At 56.4% G+C, this 19,215-nt stretch overlaps 3 protein-coding genes across 3 annotated transcripts; 2 read left to right on the top strand and 1 right to left on the bottom strand.

Annotated features, from left to right (window-relative positions):
* Positions 1-157: 157 nt before the first annotated feature.
* On the top strand, positions 158-6,523 carry C8A04DRAFT_10009 (uncharacterized protein; the record flags this gene model as incomplete). The annotated part of the gene is made up of 2 exons (XM_062776432.1): positions 158-5,929; positions 6,014-6,523. The coding sequence occupies 2 exons, from the start codon at positions 158-160 to the stop codon at positions 6,521-6,523; spliced, it is 6,282 nt and encodes a 2,093-aa protein (XP_062639527.1).
* Positions 6,524-6,865: 342 nt separating this feature from the next.
* C8A04DRAFT_9943 (uncharacterized protein) lies at positions 6,866-8,431 on the bottom strand (the record flags this gene model as incomplete). Its single annotated transcript, XM_062785690.1, has 2 exons — positions 6,866-7,153; positions 7,262-8,431. 2 exons carry the CDS (start codon positions 8,429-8,431, stop codon positions 6,866-6,868), a joined length of 1,458 nt encoding a protein of 485 aa, XP_062639526.1.
* A 1,432-nt stretch (positions 8,432-9,863) lies between these two features.
* Positions 9,864-16,335, top strand: C8A04DRAFT_35144 (alkaline phosphatase; the record flags this gene model as incomplete). Its single annotated transcript, XM_062783058.1, has 7 exons — positions 9,864-9,969; positions 10,072-11,843; positions 13,378-13,665; positions 13,729-14,665; positions 14,752-15,239; positions 15,488-15,491; positions 15,755-16,335. 7 exons carry the CDS (start codon positions 9,864-9,866, stop codon positions 16,333-16,335), a joined length of 4,176 nt encoding a protein of 1,391 aa, XP_062639525.1.
* Between the last annotated feature and the right edge of the window lie 2,880 nt (positions 16,336-19,215).

The raw sequence follows: 19,215 nt of genomic DNA, 5'->3' as shown, positions 1-19,215 counted from the left end.
GGCGGAACAAGGTTCCTTCTCTTTTGAGAACTTGCATACCTACCTAATTTCCTATTTCCTTTTGTAAAAAAAAAGATCACAAATTTATTGACGGCCCTGGACGAGACTCGGAAACATCGGTACTCACCGCCATCCCCCGACCGAAACCTCGCCTCCGATGGCCTCAACAGCAGGCACGGACGAGCCCAGCACCATCGTCAATGGAGACGTCCCGCGCACATCCTCCGTCTCGGCAGCTGCCGCAGCAGCGGCAGCAGCGAGCTCGAACCCCGAATTCGACGTGGCCAAGCTGCAGGGGCTTCCAACTGAGCAACAGGAGCTGCTTCTCCTGAACTTTGTCTCCGCCTTGGGCAAACATGTCCTCGCACTCCCGCCCGACGATTGCACCGCGCAGCAGTTCTACCTCAAAAAGGAGGTCTTTAAGATCCTCAACCTCGCGACCCCGCCGCCCACGAGGGTCGTGCGCAACACGCTCGGGAAATGTCTGGCACATATATTTGGCAAAGGGGATCGGAAGTTGCTGTTTGAAACAGTCAACGAGCTGTCCGGAATCATATCTGGTGGGAAGTCGAAGACCGAAGCTGAGATACGGACGAAGCATGCCGCTGTTACATGTCTGGGCGAGGTCTATGCGGCCGCGGGGGACAGCGCGATTAATTTGCACCAGCTCGCCTGTACGGCCCTATTGAAGCTACTCAAGTCCTCTTCGAGCAATGCCGGGCTTCGGGCAGCGGTGTTCACGGCGTTTGGGAGGATCGCAACAATGCTTGGGGGCAGTCTGGATGAGAGCCTCGCAAGGGATATTTGGAAACAGGGCCGGAATTATGCCACCAGCGACAAAGGGTCGCTCGTCATCATCTCGGCGTGTCGTTGTCTGCGGGCGCTGTTGCAGTTTACGCCTTATTTTCAGACCTCGAGTGATTTTGACAGCCTCCGGTCGTCTATGTTCAAGACGTTCGATTCGTCTTCGCCCAATGTACGTTCTGCGGCCGCCGACTGTCTTTCAGAAGCCCTGGTTCGCGGCTACTCCGAGTCCGCTATTGGCGAGGCGCCGCTGGTGCTCGTGAAACGAACAAAATCCAAGGCTATCAAACGTCAGTCCACACAAGTTGGCGCGCTCCAAGACGAGGATGACCTCCCTGCGCGCCCGGAAAGCCCGGCCCCTGGCAAGAAATCCCAGGATCTCGCCCTTTCGCTAGTTGATATGCTCAAAATGCTGTCTACGCAATACGTCCGCATGTCAACCTCGAATAAATCAAGGGCAGCGCTCGCTGTTTGCTACGGGAGCTTGTTTAAGAAACTGGGAGAGAAGACGATCGAGAACAACTACACCCAGATTGTGGAGCACCTGACGGTCGAGATTCTTGGCCACAACAACGTCAACAACAACCGATACCGTTTGTTGATATCACGACGCATGGTAGAGATCACCGTGCAGGACATTATTGGGAAGAAAATCCTTGGCGAATCGGGCCAGACTAGCGCCGCCAAAGCGCTGCTCAACGATGTCATCAAGAACTACCCGCAAGCGCTGAAAGAAAAGCCCGAGCCGACGAAACAAACGCTTACCGTGGCGCTGGGCGCTCTGGCATCGCTCGTGAACAGCTTGGGGTCGGCGGCGAACAGCTTTTCAGAAGCGTGCCGCGATGGTCTGATTCAGGTTCTACAACATCCCAGCTACACCGTCCAAGTGTACGCTTCGTCGTGTCTTAAGACCTTCCTGCTAGCCTGCCCTCAACAGCTATTACCGTGTCTCTCGGTGTGTATGAACAGCCTGAGCCGGGAGCTCGGACTGTTGGGGACTGGGCGAGGCTCTCCCCGTCGGTGTCTCGGCTTTGCACACGGCCTTGCTGCCGGGCTCAGCGCGAGCCCGCAGCGGCCGCTGTATGGATCAGTTGACATTAACAGCCGCGTACTCACCATGTCTACGAACCTCCTCAAGTCCAGCGGGAGCTCTGAGTTGCGTGTGGCGAGTACTCAGATTCAGGTCGCCTGGACCTTGATCGGGGGGCTCATGTCACTAGGCCCCAACTTTGTCAAGATCCATCTTTCTCAGCTCCTTCTTTTGTGGAAGAACGCCTTGCCCAAGGTCTTGTCCAAGGACAGCTCGATCCACAGAAACTACCTCAACGCATCTTTCTTGACGCATGTCCGAGAGTGTGCGCTCGGCTCGATCCTTGCGTTCCTCGAGTTTAATAGCCGTCTCCTGACAGTTGACGTCTCGAAACGAATCGCCACCATGTTGCAGAGTACCACGACTTTCCTCAAGACGCTCCCTTCCAAGAAGACGGCCGAAGACATCAGCGAACGGCTCACGCCATCGCTCCAACTGCAGGACCTGGAGACTATGGTACAGCGGAGGGTTCTCCAGTGCTATACCAAGCTGGTGAACATTAGCCCAGCCGGCGGTACCGAGGCGCTGCTTCAGTCTAACCTCTTGATTCTGGCCATCTCTCTCTTCGCGGACCCGGACAATTACACACCCACTTCACTTAGTGCATCAATCGCCAACACGGCCTCAACATTTGAGTCGGTCTGGGATATTGGCGACAATTCCGGGTTTGGTGTAAACGGTCTTGTCCGTGGCTTCAACGTTAGACCTTTACCAGGACAACATGAGAGCTCGGTAGAGCGCACTCCGTCTGGCAGAGAAGGGCTGGAGGAAGAGATCGAAAAGCTCCTACTCTCACCCATCTGCGGCACGCTGGAGCACGACGCTTCGATCCTTTACATTGGGAGTGCGGATGGGCCGAGTCTTCCTGATCCCGCGGCGACCGAAGTGGTCAACATGGCCATTCAGCTCTTTGCTTTTGTGTTCCCTCTCACGCCCGCCAAGGTCCAAGAAAGTGTGCTCGAGCAAGTCACAACATTTGTTGCTGCCGGCTCCGTACAGCGAGACCCGGGCCGGAAAGCCGCTGTTAATGTCAATGTGGCTACTGCTCTGCTCTCGATCTTGCGGGTAGCTGTCAAGGAGACCAAGGCACCCGCGGGAGATGTGACCAACGAGGCCGTGGAGAAGCTTATCCAAGAGCTGCTTCGCGATTTTGTCTTGGACCGCGACCAATACGTTCGGAGCATCGCCTACGAAGCGGTGGCTCGGCTATGTGGCACCTGTGGGAACGCTTTTACCAACCAGGAGATTAAGCATCTCGTCGACACCATCGTTGTCAACCGGGAACCGAGCGCACGAGCAGGCTGCGCGATGGCCCTCGGGACCATCCAGGCTAAGATCGGCAGTATGGCAGCCGGGTACCACCTCAAGACGATCTTAAACATTCTTCTGTCCCTGTGCAATGACCCGCACCCGACCGTTCACTACTGGGCCCTGGAGGCGGTCGCCCGAGTTGCGGATGCCTCCGGGCTGGGGTTTGCCAACTACGTCTCTGCTACCTTGGGCATGCTGGCCAACCTCTACTTTTCGGAAACCCACAGCCCCGAGGTCGCACTGCCAGCGTCGATGAACCTCGAGGTGGAATCGTCCACGTCCGCAGCCATCGCGCATTGCGTGGACTCACTCATTAATGTGCTTGGTCCCGACTTGCAGGACTCGACCAAGTCCCGGGAGTTAATCCTCACCCTTGTCGGCTTCTTCCAACAGGAAGAGGACCTCGAGGTGCAACGAGCCAGCCTAGTATGCCTCGAGCACCTCTCCCTCTATGCGCCGGGTAACATGAATTTTGGCGAGTATGTCCGGACGCTGCAGGGCTATCTTGCGTCCGAATCGACTGTTCTTCGAGACGTGGTCGTGGACGGGCTGCACAACCTGATGAAGCGGAACCCGTACGACGTGATCGAGGCCGCGGACACGGGGTTCGAGGACCAGCTGTGGTTGGTGCTGGATGCCGACCCGAGCCACGACGGCATGCACAACACGCTGCGCAACTGGATGCGACATACGTGTCTGGCTAACACGGCCGCGTGGTTGGCGCGGTTCCAGCACGTGCTCAAGATGACTCGGCCCAAGGAAGCAGTGCGACAGACGGCGAGTACGAAGAAATCTGGAGCGGGACTGGATTTGCAGGACGAGGAGGTTGCTGGGTTTGCATCGGCTGAGGGGGCGACCAAGGATGATAAGGATGTGCTGACGGGCTCGGATGTTGAGCCGTTGCGGTGGCAGGTCACAACGTTTGCGATGGATTGTCTCAATGACATTTTTATTCTCGTAGCCAAGGATATCGCCACGAATGGGGAGTCGGCGGCTCAGGTTGCGCTCCAGGCCAAGATTGCTGATGTCGTGCGCATGGCCTTCTCGGCGTCCACGTCTGGTGTTGTCGAGCAAAGGATCTGGGGTCTCAAGATCATCGGCGCAGTGTTGAAAATGTTTGGCAAGTCGCCGGACCCAGACTTTGAAGAGGCCATGCTGCTGGAGCAGTACCAGGCCCAGATCAGCTCGGCACTCACCCCGGCGTTCGCGGCCGACTCGTCCCCGGAGCTGGCCGCCGAGGCAGTTAATGTCTGCGCGGGCTTCATCGCAACGGGCATCGTCACGGACGTCGACCGTATGGGCCGGATCCTCAAGACGCTGGTCAGCTCGCTGGAGAACTTCCAGACGGAGGATGAGAACGCCGGGATTGGCGACCTCAAGGGCCTCAGCTCGAACGCGCGCGTCATGGTCAAGATGGCCGTGTTTGGCGCGTGGGCGGAGCTGCAGGTGGCCAGTTCGGAACAAAAGTACCTGCTCGAGGTGCTCAAGCCGCATATTGGCACGCTAACGCCGCTGTGGCTCGAGTCGCTGCGTGAGTTTGCCAGGCTGCGCTTCGAGCCGGACATCTCCATGACTCTGGGCCCCCCTTCGTTGTCGGGCAGCCTGGATACCGTGTACGCCGCGCTGAACCGGGAGACGCAGCTCAAGTTCTACCAGGATTCGTGGCTGAAGTTGGTCGATGCGATTGCTAGCTTGATCGGGCAGGACAGCGAGTTTGTGTTTGATGCGCTCGATGGGAAGGAGGTCACTGGGCCGATTCGTACTAACGTCAACGGCACGGATGCTTCTGCTTCTACTGCTGTTACCAAGGGCCTGGATATCAACTACCGCGACGAACCCGTGGCCTTCTTCTTTGTGCTGTTTGGCATAGCGTTTGAGGCGCTGGCGACTAAGCCTGGGCAAAGTGAGTCCCTGGCCACACAGGAGCAGACGCTGGCGATCCTGAGCGCCCTCAAAAAGATACTCCACCCGAGCGTGTCCGGCCAGGCGATCTACCGCGAGGCCATCTTCTCCGAGACGATGGACCTGCTCGACCGGCTGGTCCTTACCGAGGGGCTTGACGTCCAGGGGGTCATTGTAGAGATCGCCCGGGGCTTGTGCCTTGCCCACCCAGCCGCCCGCAAACAAGATGATGCCGACAACGGGGAGTTGTCGGAGGACATTGAACAGCTGTTCGAGCTAACCCGCATCATTGTCCTAGTACTCTCGGGCCTCCTCCCAGGCCTGAGTGACAGCCCGCAGCAGCCGATGCGTCATCAGATGACGGAGGAAGCGATTCTGCTGATCAAGACAGCGCTCAACGCGCTGGTGGATGCCGCTGAGGTGTTCCCGGCGATCATCAAGACCGATCTGTACGCGTGTATCATCCACATCTTCGCCACAATCCTGGCCACACCGGCGTGTCAGGACGTGATAGTGCCGCAGTCGCTACCGACACTCAAGCGGTTCATCAAGAGCGTGTCCCAGTCACGGCATCTGTCGGCTTCTGAAGATGGAAGCGCGGCGTCCCAGACGGAGATTCAGCTCCTCGGGTGTCTGCGCCGGTTCCTGTCGATTTATGTCCATGCGCAAAAGCGTGAAGCGCCGACGTCCCTGACGTGTGTCAAGAACTGTTTGTTGGCACTCACGGTGCTGTTCACGGCGGGTGAGAACCACCTGCCGGCAAGCGAGCCGTTGGTGGAGAGGTTTTTGGACGAAGTGCTGGATTGTTTGACGGATCGAATGGTATGTTTCCTTTAGTCCACCCCCCCTCTTGGACAGATCAAGATAATAAGTGGTCCGACTAACCCTAACCCTTCCGACAAACAGACCGCCAAAATGGCCGCCTCCTGCCTACGCACTCTCCTCATCGCACCCTCAACCTCCTCCTCCTCTTCCCCCACCGCCGCCGACAATTCCCTCGCCCGCCACCTCCTCCCCCGTCTCCTCGCCTTCCTCACCAACACCGACCCAGAAGACCCCGAATTCGCCCGCGCCCTCGTCGCACACGCCCTCTGCGCCTACGTCGCTACCCTATCGCAGACGCCCCGGGCCTCGGTCGCCATTGCCCTGGTCCTGCCAGCGTTGCTGTCCCGTGCGCTGAGCGAAGGGGAAGGGGTGTATGCGGAGACCAGTGTGCGGTTGTTGGAGCTGGCGTCGGCGGATCAGGGGGCGTTTAGGGGGGTTGTGGGGGGGTTGGGGGATGGGCAGAGGGGGTTTTTGGAGGAGGTTATTCGGAGTGGGAGGGCGGCAGGGGGGATTCAGGGTGCGGGAGCTGGGGATGAGGATGAGGGGAGTAAGGAGCCGAGTATTGCGTTGAAGATGAATTTTGGGGGGTAGTGGTTGTAACAGGGTAGCAAGAGAGAAAGGGGTTTGGTTTAGAAGGTATGGTGAAAGTAAAATCGGCGCTGAGCCGTGGGATATATATTTCTCTTTCTAACGTAAACCGTTCCGTTTTGGTATCTCCTTTTCTTCTATGTGACTTGTACCCGAACCATTTTTGAACTAACCCAACGCTGTGCATATGCCATGCAATATCATGCCATGCGTACGTGCTCGAGAACATACTAGAAAGTGTTGAAACTTTGTAACTATCCCTCCTCTTCTCATCCATTTACTTATCAAACGAACACTAGGCGAAACCGCCGTTCACGGAAGCCAGGTCATGGACCAAGTGCCTGCCTAACTCGCAGCCAAAATCTCAGCCGCATCCGGCCCCGGCGACTGATCCGACCGTCCATCATGCTTCTTCATCTCCTCAGCCTCACGGGCACGGCGGTCGGCCTCGAGGGCCTCTTGCGTGCGACGGTGGCCGACATAGGTCGCATACCGCAGCGTGCCGAGCGTGAGCACGGCCATGAAGATGATGCCGAGCACGGAGCGGCGGATGAGAACCCAGCGTAGGGCCTCGATGTCGGATTTGGCGTCGCTGTTGAGGGTTACGGAGATTTTGTAGTTGATTTGTTGGATCTGGGGGGTGTTAGTCAAGGGACGTGTTTTGTATTTTATATGCTTGGATGGAAAAAAGGGAGGTGGAAGGGTAAGTGAAAAGGGAAAAGGCAAAAGAGAGAAACGCACCCGGCTCTCGACAGTCTTATGCTCCTCCCGCACCGCCATACCCCGGTCATTAAACATCCCCCTCACGCTATCCGTCAGCGTCAGCAGCTCTTGGTTCAGCCGCTGCGTGAGGATGTCCACCTCGTGCTGCAGCAGGGTGCGCTGCTGCCGCAGCTGCTCGTCTGCCACGCGCCGGTTGTTGCGCACCTCGGCACTGAGCTCGCTGCACGCCGCGCGGAAGAGGTAGGTCTCGTTCTCGACGTTGGCTTTGGATACTAGTCCCGCCTGGGCCACGTCGAGGTTGGAGGCGAGCAAGGTACGGATGGCTTTCATGGAGAGGATGGCTTGCGGGAGGGTGTAGCCGCCTGCGGTGAGGTGTTTGACGAGCGTGTAAGAGTCGAAGTGGTGGATGTACTGGGTGGGGACGAGGTGTGGGGGCTTAGTGGCGGAGGTTGAGGGTGACGGATCGGTGGTTGCGCCGTTGGGTGGGTTGGTGCTGGTGTTAGGGATGCTGCTGGAAGCCGCATCGCTGGTGCCCTCAGCGCTGGTGGAGTCTGGGGGGGGTCCCATGTGCAAGATCTCATCCATAGGACTGCCACGCTTGGCCTGGGTTACTGGGTCGATGTCGCTCGGCGGGGGCAACTCGATGGTTGACGGGAGGTCGGGTTGAGGGGTCTGAGCGGTTTGTTGAGTTGCTTCGCCAGAGGGAGGAGGGGCAGCATCTGGTTTCGATGGTGGTGTCTCGGCGGCGGCGGCCTTCGTTTTCACGCTCTCGGCTTGTTGTGTCACTTCCTCCTTTCCTTTTCCCTTCGGCTTTCCCTTCGCCCTCGTCTTCAATGGCTCGTTCGGTTTCCCTTTCGGCTCCGACTTCTCCTCCACAGTGCGCCTCTCCTTCTGCTCTGGCTTCCCCTCTTCAGCCGCCTCCTTCGCTTGCTGCTTCTCAGACTCCAACGTCATGGGTTCTATCCCTTTGCCCGCCCTCTTTGCAAACGGGGCATGCCTACCCACCGAAGGGGTCGTGAAGTGTGCCACATGTTGACATGATGGCGGCCGTGCTGAGGGCGCGTTACCGTTACGGCGACGGGAAGAGCGCACGGCGTGGGAAGCAGCAGGTTCTGACCAACGACCCCCCGCGCGGAAAAGGTGCGGGTACAAAAAAGTGAGCCGATTCGCAGCTGCTGGAGCTGTCATGGCGGTCGATTTTCTTTTGTTTTGCCTCCCCGGTTAGATATTGATTTCGTAGCTAATTCAAGAGGCGTGAGACGGAGTAGGGCGGGGAGAGTTGTTAGGTCTCACGCCGTGGTTGCGGGGTGCCGAGCTAGTCGAGGTGGTGTTGAGGTTTAACCCGAGCCTAAAAGCGTGAGAATTGGGCGAATGGGTGCATGATGCATCCGAGCAAGCATGCCGGCTCGGCCCAAGCATGCGGGTCTAGCCGACGTACCCCTGCGCAAGTGAGTCAATGGATGGTATGCACGTATAGGGGTGTTTACTTTAGACGAATCTGCCCTATAAGTACATGCATCGAATTTGCTGGCTGACAGATTGTGACAGTTCTCTCAAACCATGATCCTTGGCAAGCTTTAATTCCTTGACAGAATGCCAGCAGTGTTCTTTTCACCTGTCTCATTCCAATTCGGCCCCTACGATACATCCCGACCAGAAACGTGGTTGACATGAGCAGCGTCGGGGCATGGCAGGATGCAAGATCGCGGGTAACTGCATCTTTATGTAACAGCCAATGCCCAATGGAAGCACGGCGCCAGGCCACACTGGCGAAGCAATGACGACTGTTGGCCATCCCTGTCAGCGCCTGTTTCGCCTGTTTCGCCGAGCCTGGCACAGTGACATCCAGCTTCCTGGAAGCTCCCCAGTGTCCAGGCCCAGCCAAGCCAGCTCAGGGCTTCCCCAACAGGGACCCCGTGGTTCTCTATTGCGTGCGCAGTTGGGCTCCCGTCTGTTTGGTCATTTTTGTATTTTCCTTTGCTCGTGTCTCGTTTGGCTCATCTTCATGCCCAAGAACCACGTGGACATTTTGAATCGGTACCTCTCACGCGATTGGTACCCGGCCGGTTCCCGCGAATTGATTTCCGTTGTCTCGGCGCGCGCCCTGCCGTCGCACCCACTAAAGACCTAGACTGGCGTCAAGTCGACAGCTGGAAATCCCAGGCCTGGAACTGGTAGCAAACCTGATTCATCATCACCAACACCTTTGGTTTATTCTTTCTTTCTTTGTCGAGCACCATCTGTCTCTGTCAACCCGACAAAGCCCAATCCTCGCCCGACACGACGGTCCTCTCATCTCGCCAGCTAGCTATTTTTGGACCGGGTCGGCGGATCGTAGTTATCGCACGGAACGAACGGGGGGTGGTTTGCTTGATAAACGAGGTACCTCCGAACCTTTCAGCGCACCTCACTCCGGGGTTTGTCTCACCTGAGCAGAGAGAGAGGTATGTGACCAAGACGGGAGCTTGCTCGTCCTTATCTCCCCTGTCAGACCGCCTGAGGAGCTGCGATCGATTTACTGTCGTTTCTGTCCATTCCCTTTTCGTCCTTACTATAACTCCTCCCAACTTGACTTTACCTATTGTTTGCACTCCATCAATTCTCATCGCGAACTTCGACCATGGCGGTAGACGACTCATTCATCCCAGACCAGGGCTTGTCAACACCACCCGAGGACGACCCGTCGGCCGTGTGGCCTCCTTTCCACATGGCCTCCCTAAAATACGGTACGTCATTGTTTTCTCATTGATTTTTGATTTTTTTTATTGGAAGAAAAAAAACAATATAAAATATGAACAAAAGCGGACCCCAATATTAACATGTCCCAGATGCCAAATCTACGGACCCTCCTCTCATCGAGAGGAACTCCTCCATAAAATCTTACACCACTTCGCGGGCAACCTATCCCAAACTCCGCGTCTTTCACCGACGACATCAACACGCCGACAATCTCCCCACTTCCCCAGCACCCGTCCCATTACTAGTGTTTGTCCACGGCCTGGGCGGGTCAGTCGCGCAGTTCAGCCCCCTGCTCACCAGCCTGACCCCGATCGCCTCCTGTCTAGCGGTCGACCTACCAGGATGCGGTGTCTCCGAGTTTACGCCCCGGGCGTGGGACGCCTACTCGACCGATGCGATGGTTGAGCTGCTCGAGACGGTGATCGAGGACCACCGCGAAGCCGACGCCGGTCAGGGCGTGGTCCTGATCGGCCATAGCATGGGCTCGTCTCTCGCTGCTCTACTCGCGAACGCCCGCCAGCCCAAGACAAGCTTGCATGAACATGTCCTCGGTGTGGTCGGCATCTGTCCTACCGCGGGACAGTTCACCCGCGAACGGGTACGCCTGCTGCGTGCAGCACTGTGGATTCCCGGGTTCATCTTTAACTTATGGCGGGCTTGGGACAAGCGTGGGGGGTTGGAGAGCCCCAGTGTGCATCGGTTTGTTGGTTCGGACGCCGATGCTGAATCGAAGAGGCTGCAGTACATGTTTAACTACCAGAGCAAGACGCCTGTCTGGCGGCGGATGGCGTGGGGTGCGCTACCTGTCTACACAAAGGGGGAGGTCTCGAACGGGATCGCCTCGCTGGATGTCTGGGCCGGGTTGGATCTACCGGTGTTTCTGGTCGGGGGGACGGATGATCAGGTCGTACCCCCAGGTGAGGTTGACAAGATTGTAGCAGCTCTTTCGGAGAGCAAGTCGGCGTCCACATCTAGCGTGGAGCAACACCACCTACAACAACAACAGCAGCAGCAGCAGCAGCAGCAGCAAACGCAGCAGAAACAACCACAACAACAACAACCACCCTCCCCTTCGTCAGACGGAACGATAACACCACCACCACTTCCATCTCTACCCCAACACCCCAAAAAGGTGGTAGTCAGCACCAAACTCCCCAGCCCCGCCGGCCACGGCCTACTCTACGCACCCGCCACTGTACCCGTTCTAGCCGGGCTCATCTCCGACTTCCTCTCCACCCACGTCACCGGACGCCTCTCACTCGGGTGGCAGCTCCAGTTCCTCTGCCGCGACGGCAAATGGGACGTCAAGAACCTCGAAAAGTGGCGCAACGTCGCTCCCGTATCCGGCCCCATCGGCTGCAGCCACGGCAACGGCCAAGCCAACGGCCACGGCCAGGGCGACAGCGGCATCTTCCGCGCCATCAAAACCCTCCGCGAAGTAGACGAGCAACACTGCCCACGCGTCTTCGTCGAGCGCTGGGGCAACACCATCAAAGACGTCATCGACATCTCGCACGACAACCCAGTCTACAACCCGCGCAACCTCGAGCAAGGCGGGATCCGCTACCACAAATACGGCACCCTGTCCAAGGTCCCGCCCAACGACGGGGAGATCACGGGGTTCATTGAGTTGGTGGATAAGATCCGGGCGGAGCAGAAGGACAAGGCCCAGGCTCAGGGGTGGGCGGATGGGAGCTATGCGATTGGTGTGCATTGTCATTATGGGTTTAATCGGACGGGGTTCTTAATTGCCTGTTATTTGGTCGAGCGGTGCGGGTTCACTGCAAAGGAGGCCATTGAGGCGTTTGCGAGGGCAAGGCCGAATGGGATTCGTCATGAGCACTTTCGGGATCGGCTGTATGTGCGGTACTCGGGGGTGAAGAGTGAGACGTAGGGCGGGGGGGACTAAGTGGTAGTGGGGATGTGTATGTTCGATAGGTGTTGGGTCTCTTCTTCTTCCTTCCCTTCGCTTGTTGTCATTTCAAGCCAGCGCTTTTTTTACCTCTTCTCCTCTTCCCGTTCTTTAGTTCTGGGTCCTTTTCTATGTCGGTCTTGGACTAGGGTCCTTTCTATATCGGTATCGGATTAGAAGTTCAGGGGTCATCTTGGGCTAGTTCGGTTCTCAAGGGATATATGAATGGGATTAGAGGTTGGTCGCAAGAGGTTTGGTCTGCTTGGGTTTTGGGTTGGGTTGGTTTGGGTTAGGTCATGACAATACATCGTAACTTTCCCAATACCTGACCTGACTTTACATTCTTGCATTTCAAAATTTATACCCTCACCACAACATTTCATCTTCGTCATCAAACCTACTATTACACCACTTCCTTACCCATCCCTCCCTTTACTCATCACATCTCAACTCTCCAACTCCCCCCTAGCCGCCAACCCCACGGCCCCAGAATCCGCCCACACTTCATACCTTTCCACTCTATCCTCATCATCAAATCGTAGAATATACACAAACGTCTCGTACCACAATTGCCCGTTTGCCTTCCACGTAAACCACGCCTTACCGCGCACCACCACTTTCCGATGTTCAGTGTCGACGATGTACTCGACGAAGCGCATGTTGGAGAAGTGGAGCAGGGACGAGATATGGGAAAAGTAAGATTCTAGGCCGGAGGCGCCGTGGAAAGGGGTATTGAGGAAGGGAATGAATGATGAGGTTGTTGTGGAAGGAGGAGGGGGCGTTCCGTGCTCGAGGATGAAGATGGAGTCTTGGTTGCGGGTGAAGTGAGTGTTGAGGAGTTCGGAGGGGGGTGTCAGGTCGCGGAAGGCTTCGCAGAAGATTGTTGCTGCGTGGAGGAGGGAGGGGTAGGGGTCTTGGGGTGTTGCCATTTTGATGGGATTTTATGTAGACCTTTTTAGGTAATCTGGATAGAAAATGAAAGTTGAATACTGTCTCGATTATTTCGGTGATGGTGGTCTTGATAGACCGAGTGCATCATCCGACACTTACAAACGACCAAGTCTCCACCTCGAGACGACCCCCTGTTCCCGACGTCATGCGCTGAAGGGGTCACATCCGCGGCGCTACAAGTGGGCCCGACAGCCCTGCATCTGCCTGCCTGCCCCGGGCCGGCGGTGCCCGCGAGCGTCTGATTCGGCTGAACTGCTCAGCAGGTCAGGCACTCAGCCAGCCCCCCGAACTTAAACTGAACGTCACCCCCGAGAACCCCAAACCGCAGCGAGCTCGGCCCTCGTTTCAGAGTCACCGGCCTCCGTCTGCCCGTCTTCGACTCAACATCTACCTGCCTTTCCGATTCATTTGTCTCTGCATCGCGTTGATTTCCGCATTGCAGTAGAGATAGTGTCAACATGGTATGTTCATTTCATTGGTTTTATGATTATTGTCAGTTTAATTCCCGATGATTCCCGCTAACAACCCCCAGTCTTCCCAGTCCGAGCGGACACCGCTCCTCACGGACCGTCCGCCCAACGCCGACGACGGCGAACGTGACGATGCCGCCGCGCAACAAACACCCGCTTCGGGCCCCACCGCCCGCCGTGGCACCCGCGAGGTGATCCTCTTCGTGTGGGCCCTGCTCGCCACCGCCGGCGTCGTCGTCCTCGCGGTCGTCCTGCAACACCACAACAGCACCTCGAACCCTCACCCCGTGCCATCGAGCCCCCCTCCGCCCCCGATTGCTCCGAGCGATCCCTCCACCGGTGGCCCGTACGTTCCGTTCTCGTCGGAATCCACCACCTTCGACGACTCCGAAGAGAACAAGAACAAGAAAAAGAAGAAGCGCAACCTCATCTTCATGGTCTCCGACGGCATGGGCCCCGCTTCCCTCTCCCTAACCCGCTCCTTCCGCCAACACACCTCCTCCCTCCCCATCGACGACGTTCTCACACTCGACCGACACTTCTGGGGCACCTCCCGCACGCGGTCCAGCTCCTCCCTCGTGACCGACTCCGCCGCAGGCGCAACCGCCTTCTCGTGCGGCCGCAAGAGCTACAACGGCGCGATCAGCATGTTGGAGGGCCACCGCCCTTGTGGCACCGTGCTGGAGGCTGCGAAGCGCGCGGGGTATGCGACCGGGTTGGTGGTGACTACCGATGTGACAGATGCTACGCCGGCGTGTTTTGCGGCGCATGTGGATGTGCGCGCGCAGATGGATGAGATTGCGCTGCAGGAGGTTGGGGCGGGTCCGTTGGGGCGGAGCGTGGATTTGATTTTGGGCGGGGGGCGGTGTCATTTTTTGAGTAATGCCACGGCGGGCAGTTGTCGTGCGGACGATGTGGATGTAGTAGGGTTGGCGGAGAGTAAGTACGGGTGGGCGTATAAGGGTGACCGGGCTGGGTTTGATGAGCTGCGTGGGGGCGCGAATGTTAGTTTACCGCTGCTGGGTTTGTTTGCGCACGCCGACGTGCCGTTTGAGATTGACCGACGCAATATGGCGGATGTATATCCGAGTTTGAGCGAGATGGCGGCGACTGCGCTGCGGGCGCTCGCGGACGCGACCAAGGACAGCGAGGAAGGGTTCTTCTTGATGATTGAGGGCAGCCGGATCGACCATGCGGGCCATTTCAATGATCCGGCTGCGCAGGTGCGCGAGGTGCTGGAGTATGATAAGACGTTCCAGCTGGTGTTGGACTTTTTGGACGAGTCGGATACCGAGGGTGTGCTCGCGGCTACCAGTGACCACGAGACTGGCGGTCTATCTATCGCGTGGCGTAAGTCTTTCCCCTAAACTCCCCAATCGGAGATCATGGAGAGAGAAAGGGCACAACAGAGAGAGACTATACTGACCCCCATCCAGAAGCCCCCGGCGAACTCCCCGTCTACGGCTGGCACCCCTCTGTCCTAACCGCAGCCAACGCCTCGACCGAATACTGCTCGTTCCTCCTCAAGCAGCACATCGCGGCCAACGCGGACGAGACCGACGAAGAACTGATCGCCTGGATCAACAACGAGCTGCTCGTCACCCGCCTCGGCATCTCAAACGCGCTTGAGACCGAGCTTAGCGCGCTCGCCACCAACCCGGCTGCTGCGACGACGACCCTCTCACGCATGGTGAGTGCGCGCGCGCGGATCGGGTGGAGTACGCACGGCCATAGTGCCGTGGATGTGAATATTTATAGCTCCGGTGGTAAGGCGGCTGAGGCGATCCATGGGAATGTGGAGAATACGGATGTGGGGAAGTTTTTGGCAAGTTACTTGGCTGTAGATGTTGAGGCGATCACGAAGGAGTTGGAGGAGAAGTTGGTGGTAAACAGCGTGGATGTGACAAAGGGGGATGCTGAGGAGGTGGCTGAAGAGGGGATGGGAGCTAGGCATACTGTGGAGTGGGCGTTGGATGCTGGGCTGTGAGTGGGATTGTAAAGGGATAGAGGGGGAAATTGAGCATACATATGTTGTTGTAGGGCTAGGACTATGTGTTAGCATGCGGGTATAAGCAGGATTGGGTTTTTAGTTTGACTTGTCTTTCGTTTATGGATACCTTTGCATCTCCAGCGAGCTTCATAATGGGATATTTAATCTCGACTTGATGGTAGTGTAGTGAGATTAATGAGAGAGTGGCGTCGCACCATGAGAGATACCTGGGCTCAGGACATCAAACGTAATCGGACAGTGTGCTCGTGTGAAGGGAGCCATACGTCGTCACTTACAGGACGGTTACCCGATACATTATACCCACTAGCCACTTTCACACCGGGATAAGCAGAGAACTAATGGTAAGCAAACAAGATTTGCAAATAAACCTGTCAGGCTCTCCGAGTTTCATAACACCAATCTTCATTGCTAACCTAACTCTCTCCCAGTACATCTAAATTCAAGTCCCACAACAACCTCCTATTGCAACCCCAACTTATATCTTACTCCTACAAGATCCCCCCTCCCATTTCCCACTCACTACATCCTACCCCTCTCTCTCCTCCGCACTCTTCCCAGCGACCAATTGCCCGTCCGCCCCAACAACCCCCTGGTTCTGCCTCACGAACCGCGGCGGGCCAGACAAGAACCGGCTGCCGTCGGTACGACGACTGTTACTAGTGACGTTTCTGGGCCCGCTGGCACTGCCCGGGCTGTCGGAAGTGCCCGGGCGGCTGTTGGTGCTGGTGCTGCTGGTGCTGCTGGTCGGGATGGGGGTGTTGCTGCGGGTGCTGGTGGCGCTGGTGGTGCGAGCGGTGCCCTGGGGACTGGTGTTGTGGCCGGGAGCGACGCTGAAGCTGGCTTTTCTGGGGGTGGTGGGGGCTATGGGGGTGGGTATCTTGCTGTTGTCACTGTTGTCGGTGTTGGTGATGTTGTCGAAGGTGGTGGTGCGCTTGAGGTCATTGGTTCTGGAACTGCCACTGGTGGTGTTACCGCCGCTGATGTTGCGGTTGTTGCTGTGGCTGCCTGAAGCTGAGGTTTTGGTGTGCTGAGAAGAGGACATGGGTGTTATTTTCGAGGTTGTAGTTATGTTAGGTTTGTTTTGAGGTGTGTTGCAGTCAGGGGTGGATGGTTTTGCGTATGTATCTGCTGTTATAAGGGTAGGAATGCGTCTGGACGGACTCAGCCAAGGTAACGGATATGGTCTGCATATATACTCAACTTCATCTTCCTCGTCATCTTCGTTGTCTTCAAGTTCTCTATCCTTCCGAACGTGACCCGTAGGGTCAACGGTCTACCTCTAGCAGCGGCCAGCCCAGGCATGTTAGGGACACAAAAAGAAACGACCCGAGACCGCTTGATCGATGGCCTTCACCTCCCCTTCGACGAGATGTGGCCTCACAGCGCGACGCATGAACGCAACAAGCCAGGCAAAGAGACCTCATACTTGCCTGGTTTGCCCTTGCCTACACTCCGCGACAAGTGAAGCCAGCTCTCTGAAACCCAACTCAGTCTTGACCTTCCTGGACACCGGCCAGTAGCCAGCCCAGCCTCGTAGTGGCCGGGACACAGTACAGTACGTTACCTCTGAGAAGATAAAGCGCGAGAGAAAGACAGATATCAGAAGAAGGGGAAGGAAAACTCGAGAAACACCAGGCCCCGCGCTGAAACCAGAAACCAGATACAACCAACCGGTCCAACTCGGCCTGTCTCAACAACTGCCATACTGTGGCCGCCCCCCCAACATTAGAAACAAGACATGAAGGGAGAATCAACACGGTCAAGGCTCAAATCAAAACACGTGGGGGCTAGACTACCACCCAACGCGACCGAGCTGTCAACCAACGACCGCCAGAGACGACCCTGAGCATGCGAGGCAGGGGCAAAGCATCTCGAGCAACACACAGCCTTGCCGGGGTCGTACGTTGGTTGGGAGGTCACAGTGGGAAATTCGATGTTGGTCTGTAATTTGCTTTAGTTTTTCTTGACTGTTTCTTGGGATTCTTAACTCTAGCTGCATCTAAGAAATCATAAGCCCATCGCCCGTTCTGTGCTGTGCCGTGATGAAGAGCCACAAACACCATCTGCCATGTCTTGTCCAACTCTCTAGAGTCTTCGTATTTGATACTTAGTCCCAAAAAGTCATACACACCGCGAGGTCTGTAAACATGTATGCTTCTAAAACTCCAACAACCTCTTCGCTTTAGATCAAGCCACAACGCTAAGATCCACCCAAACCCTCTCAAAACATACCCCCATCCATATCATCATCATATTCCCCTCATAAATAAATCCCCAATCATCCACCTCCAACTCAACACCTATCCCTGAGTCGTCCCCGCCGGTCCCTTACCACTGCTTCCAGCAGCGCCACCGCCACTAGTCCCATTTTTGTGTCCGCCAGCGCTACCGCCGGCAATACCTCCATCACCCAAAGTCGCATTCATCCGTTCCAGCGAAGGGGGGGTATACCGCGGTGGGGGTCTGGTGCGGCGACTGTTGGAGGAAGTGGTCACACCACTGGAGCTGCTCGCAGTGCTGTTACTGCTGGTGAAGGATGCGTGGTTCATGGTAGTTGGGCGTGGGGTTTGATATCTTGTTGTGTTTCTTCTGGTTTGTTTTCTTCTTGCTCGTTTGAGTTGTTTGGTTGGCGTAGTGAAGTAGTTTGGTGGTAATGTTGTAAGTGATGGATGAGAAAGGACGAGAGAGTTGTAAGAAGAGGAGACACAAAGGCCGACTTCAAATATATCGCTTCTCTCTCTTTCTTAGATAGCAACAGCCGGCCGCCTCAGTCCAGCCCAGGCCAGTTCAGTTCAACACCCAGAGGCCGCTCCCTTTTCTCTTCTTTTCTCTCGTCTTCTCTTTTTGTCTCCCAGCACAAGCCTGACCCAAGTTAGGTTGATACTCAAACAAAGACCGACCCCCCTTCTCTCGCCAAAACCCAACGGGGCGGCCTCAGGACTTTTGCTGCTGGCCTCGAGAACAATGCCCTGAACTCGACACTGACATGGTGGTGTGCTTGTGAATGGTCGTTGGTCTTTGTATAAACCAACAACAACAACAACAAAAACAACAAAAGCAACCCGGAATGAAGTCTTTGCCGCCCAGCGGGACAAGAAGGGCTGATCGATCAAGTCTTGCTGAAAGAGAAAGGATGCCGTTCGTCGTCGTATGTAGTTCCGCGTCCTTTCCCTCTTATTCGTATGTATCCCTCTTTGTACTTCCCCGTCTTCGTTTTCTTTCCCACCAAGAAAGAAAGAAAGGGAAAAAAAGATCCCCGATTAAATTGTTGAGAGAAACAGAACCCCAGGGGCGACAAGCCAGCCTTAAACCATCCGCTGGCTCGTCAAGGCAAGAAAAAAAGAGGTACTTTCATTGGCTTTGAGTACACCAATCGAAGAGTCGAGTTGAGTTGGCAAGGGTCCCGCTTAGGTGAGGCACTCAGTTCGCCCCAATTGTAGTTGAAAGATGACGCGGTTCAAATGCTCCGGCGGGTATGGGATTGCTGTCCGTATTTATTGGTCCGTCGGTTCCGCGCAGTTGCGAATGATTATGACGAGGCGAATAAAGACAGAAAAGAAGGCTGTAGGAGGGAGAAGAGAGAGAGAGGGAGGGGAGGGCTACTTGGGTTGCTGTGCTGTGAGTGGGGGGGAAACGTAACATCAACAGAAGCGGCGCGAGCCAACCGCTAGCTGCAAGGCTGCCTGTCACTTCAGCAACACCACCAACATTGGAACGATTGGCCCCTCGATACGACGGCTGCTGAGGCTGCCCCTGCCACCACGCCTGCGCTGCTGCGCGGCTCATTCACGCCTGCTTGGGTCGGTTGCCTCAGCGGCAAAAAACTTGGCTGCAAATGCTTTGTTTAGGTGATTGGGCTCGTGAGCCGCAGCAGTTGAGTGCTGTAGTT

The sequence above is a fragment of the Dichotomopilus funicola genome, assembly GCF_033296635.1.
Source record: "Dichotomopilus funicola strain CBS 141.50 unplaced genomic scaffold C8A04scaffold_10, whole genome shotgun sequence".
Taxonomy (NCBI): domain Eukaryota; kingdom Fungi; phylum Ascomycota; class Sordariomycetes; order Sordariales; family Chaetomiaceae; genus Dichotomopilus; species Dichotomopilus funicola.
Note: the sequence above shows the minus strand (reverse complement) of the source record. Positions and strands in the feature narration are given on the sequence as shown.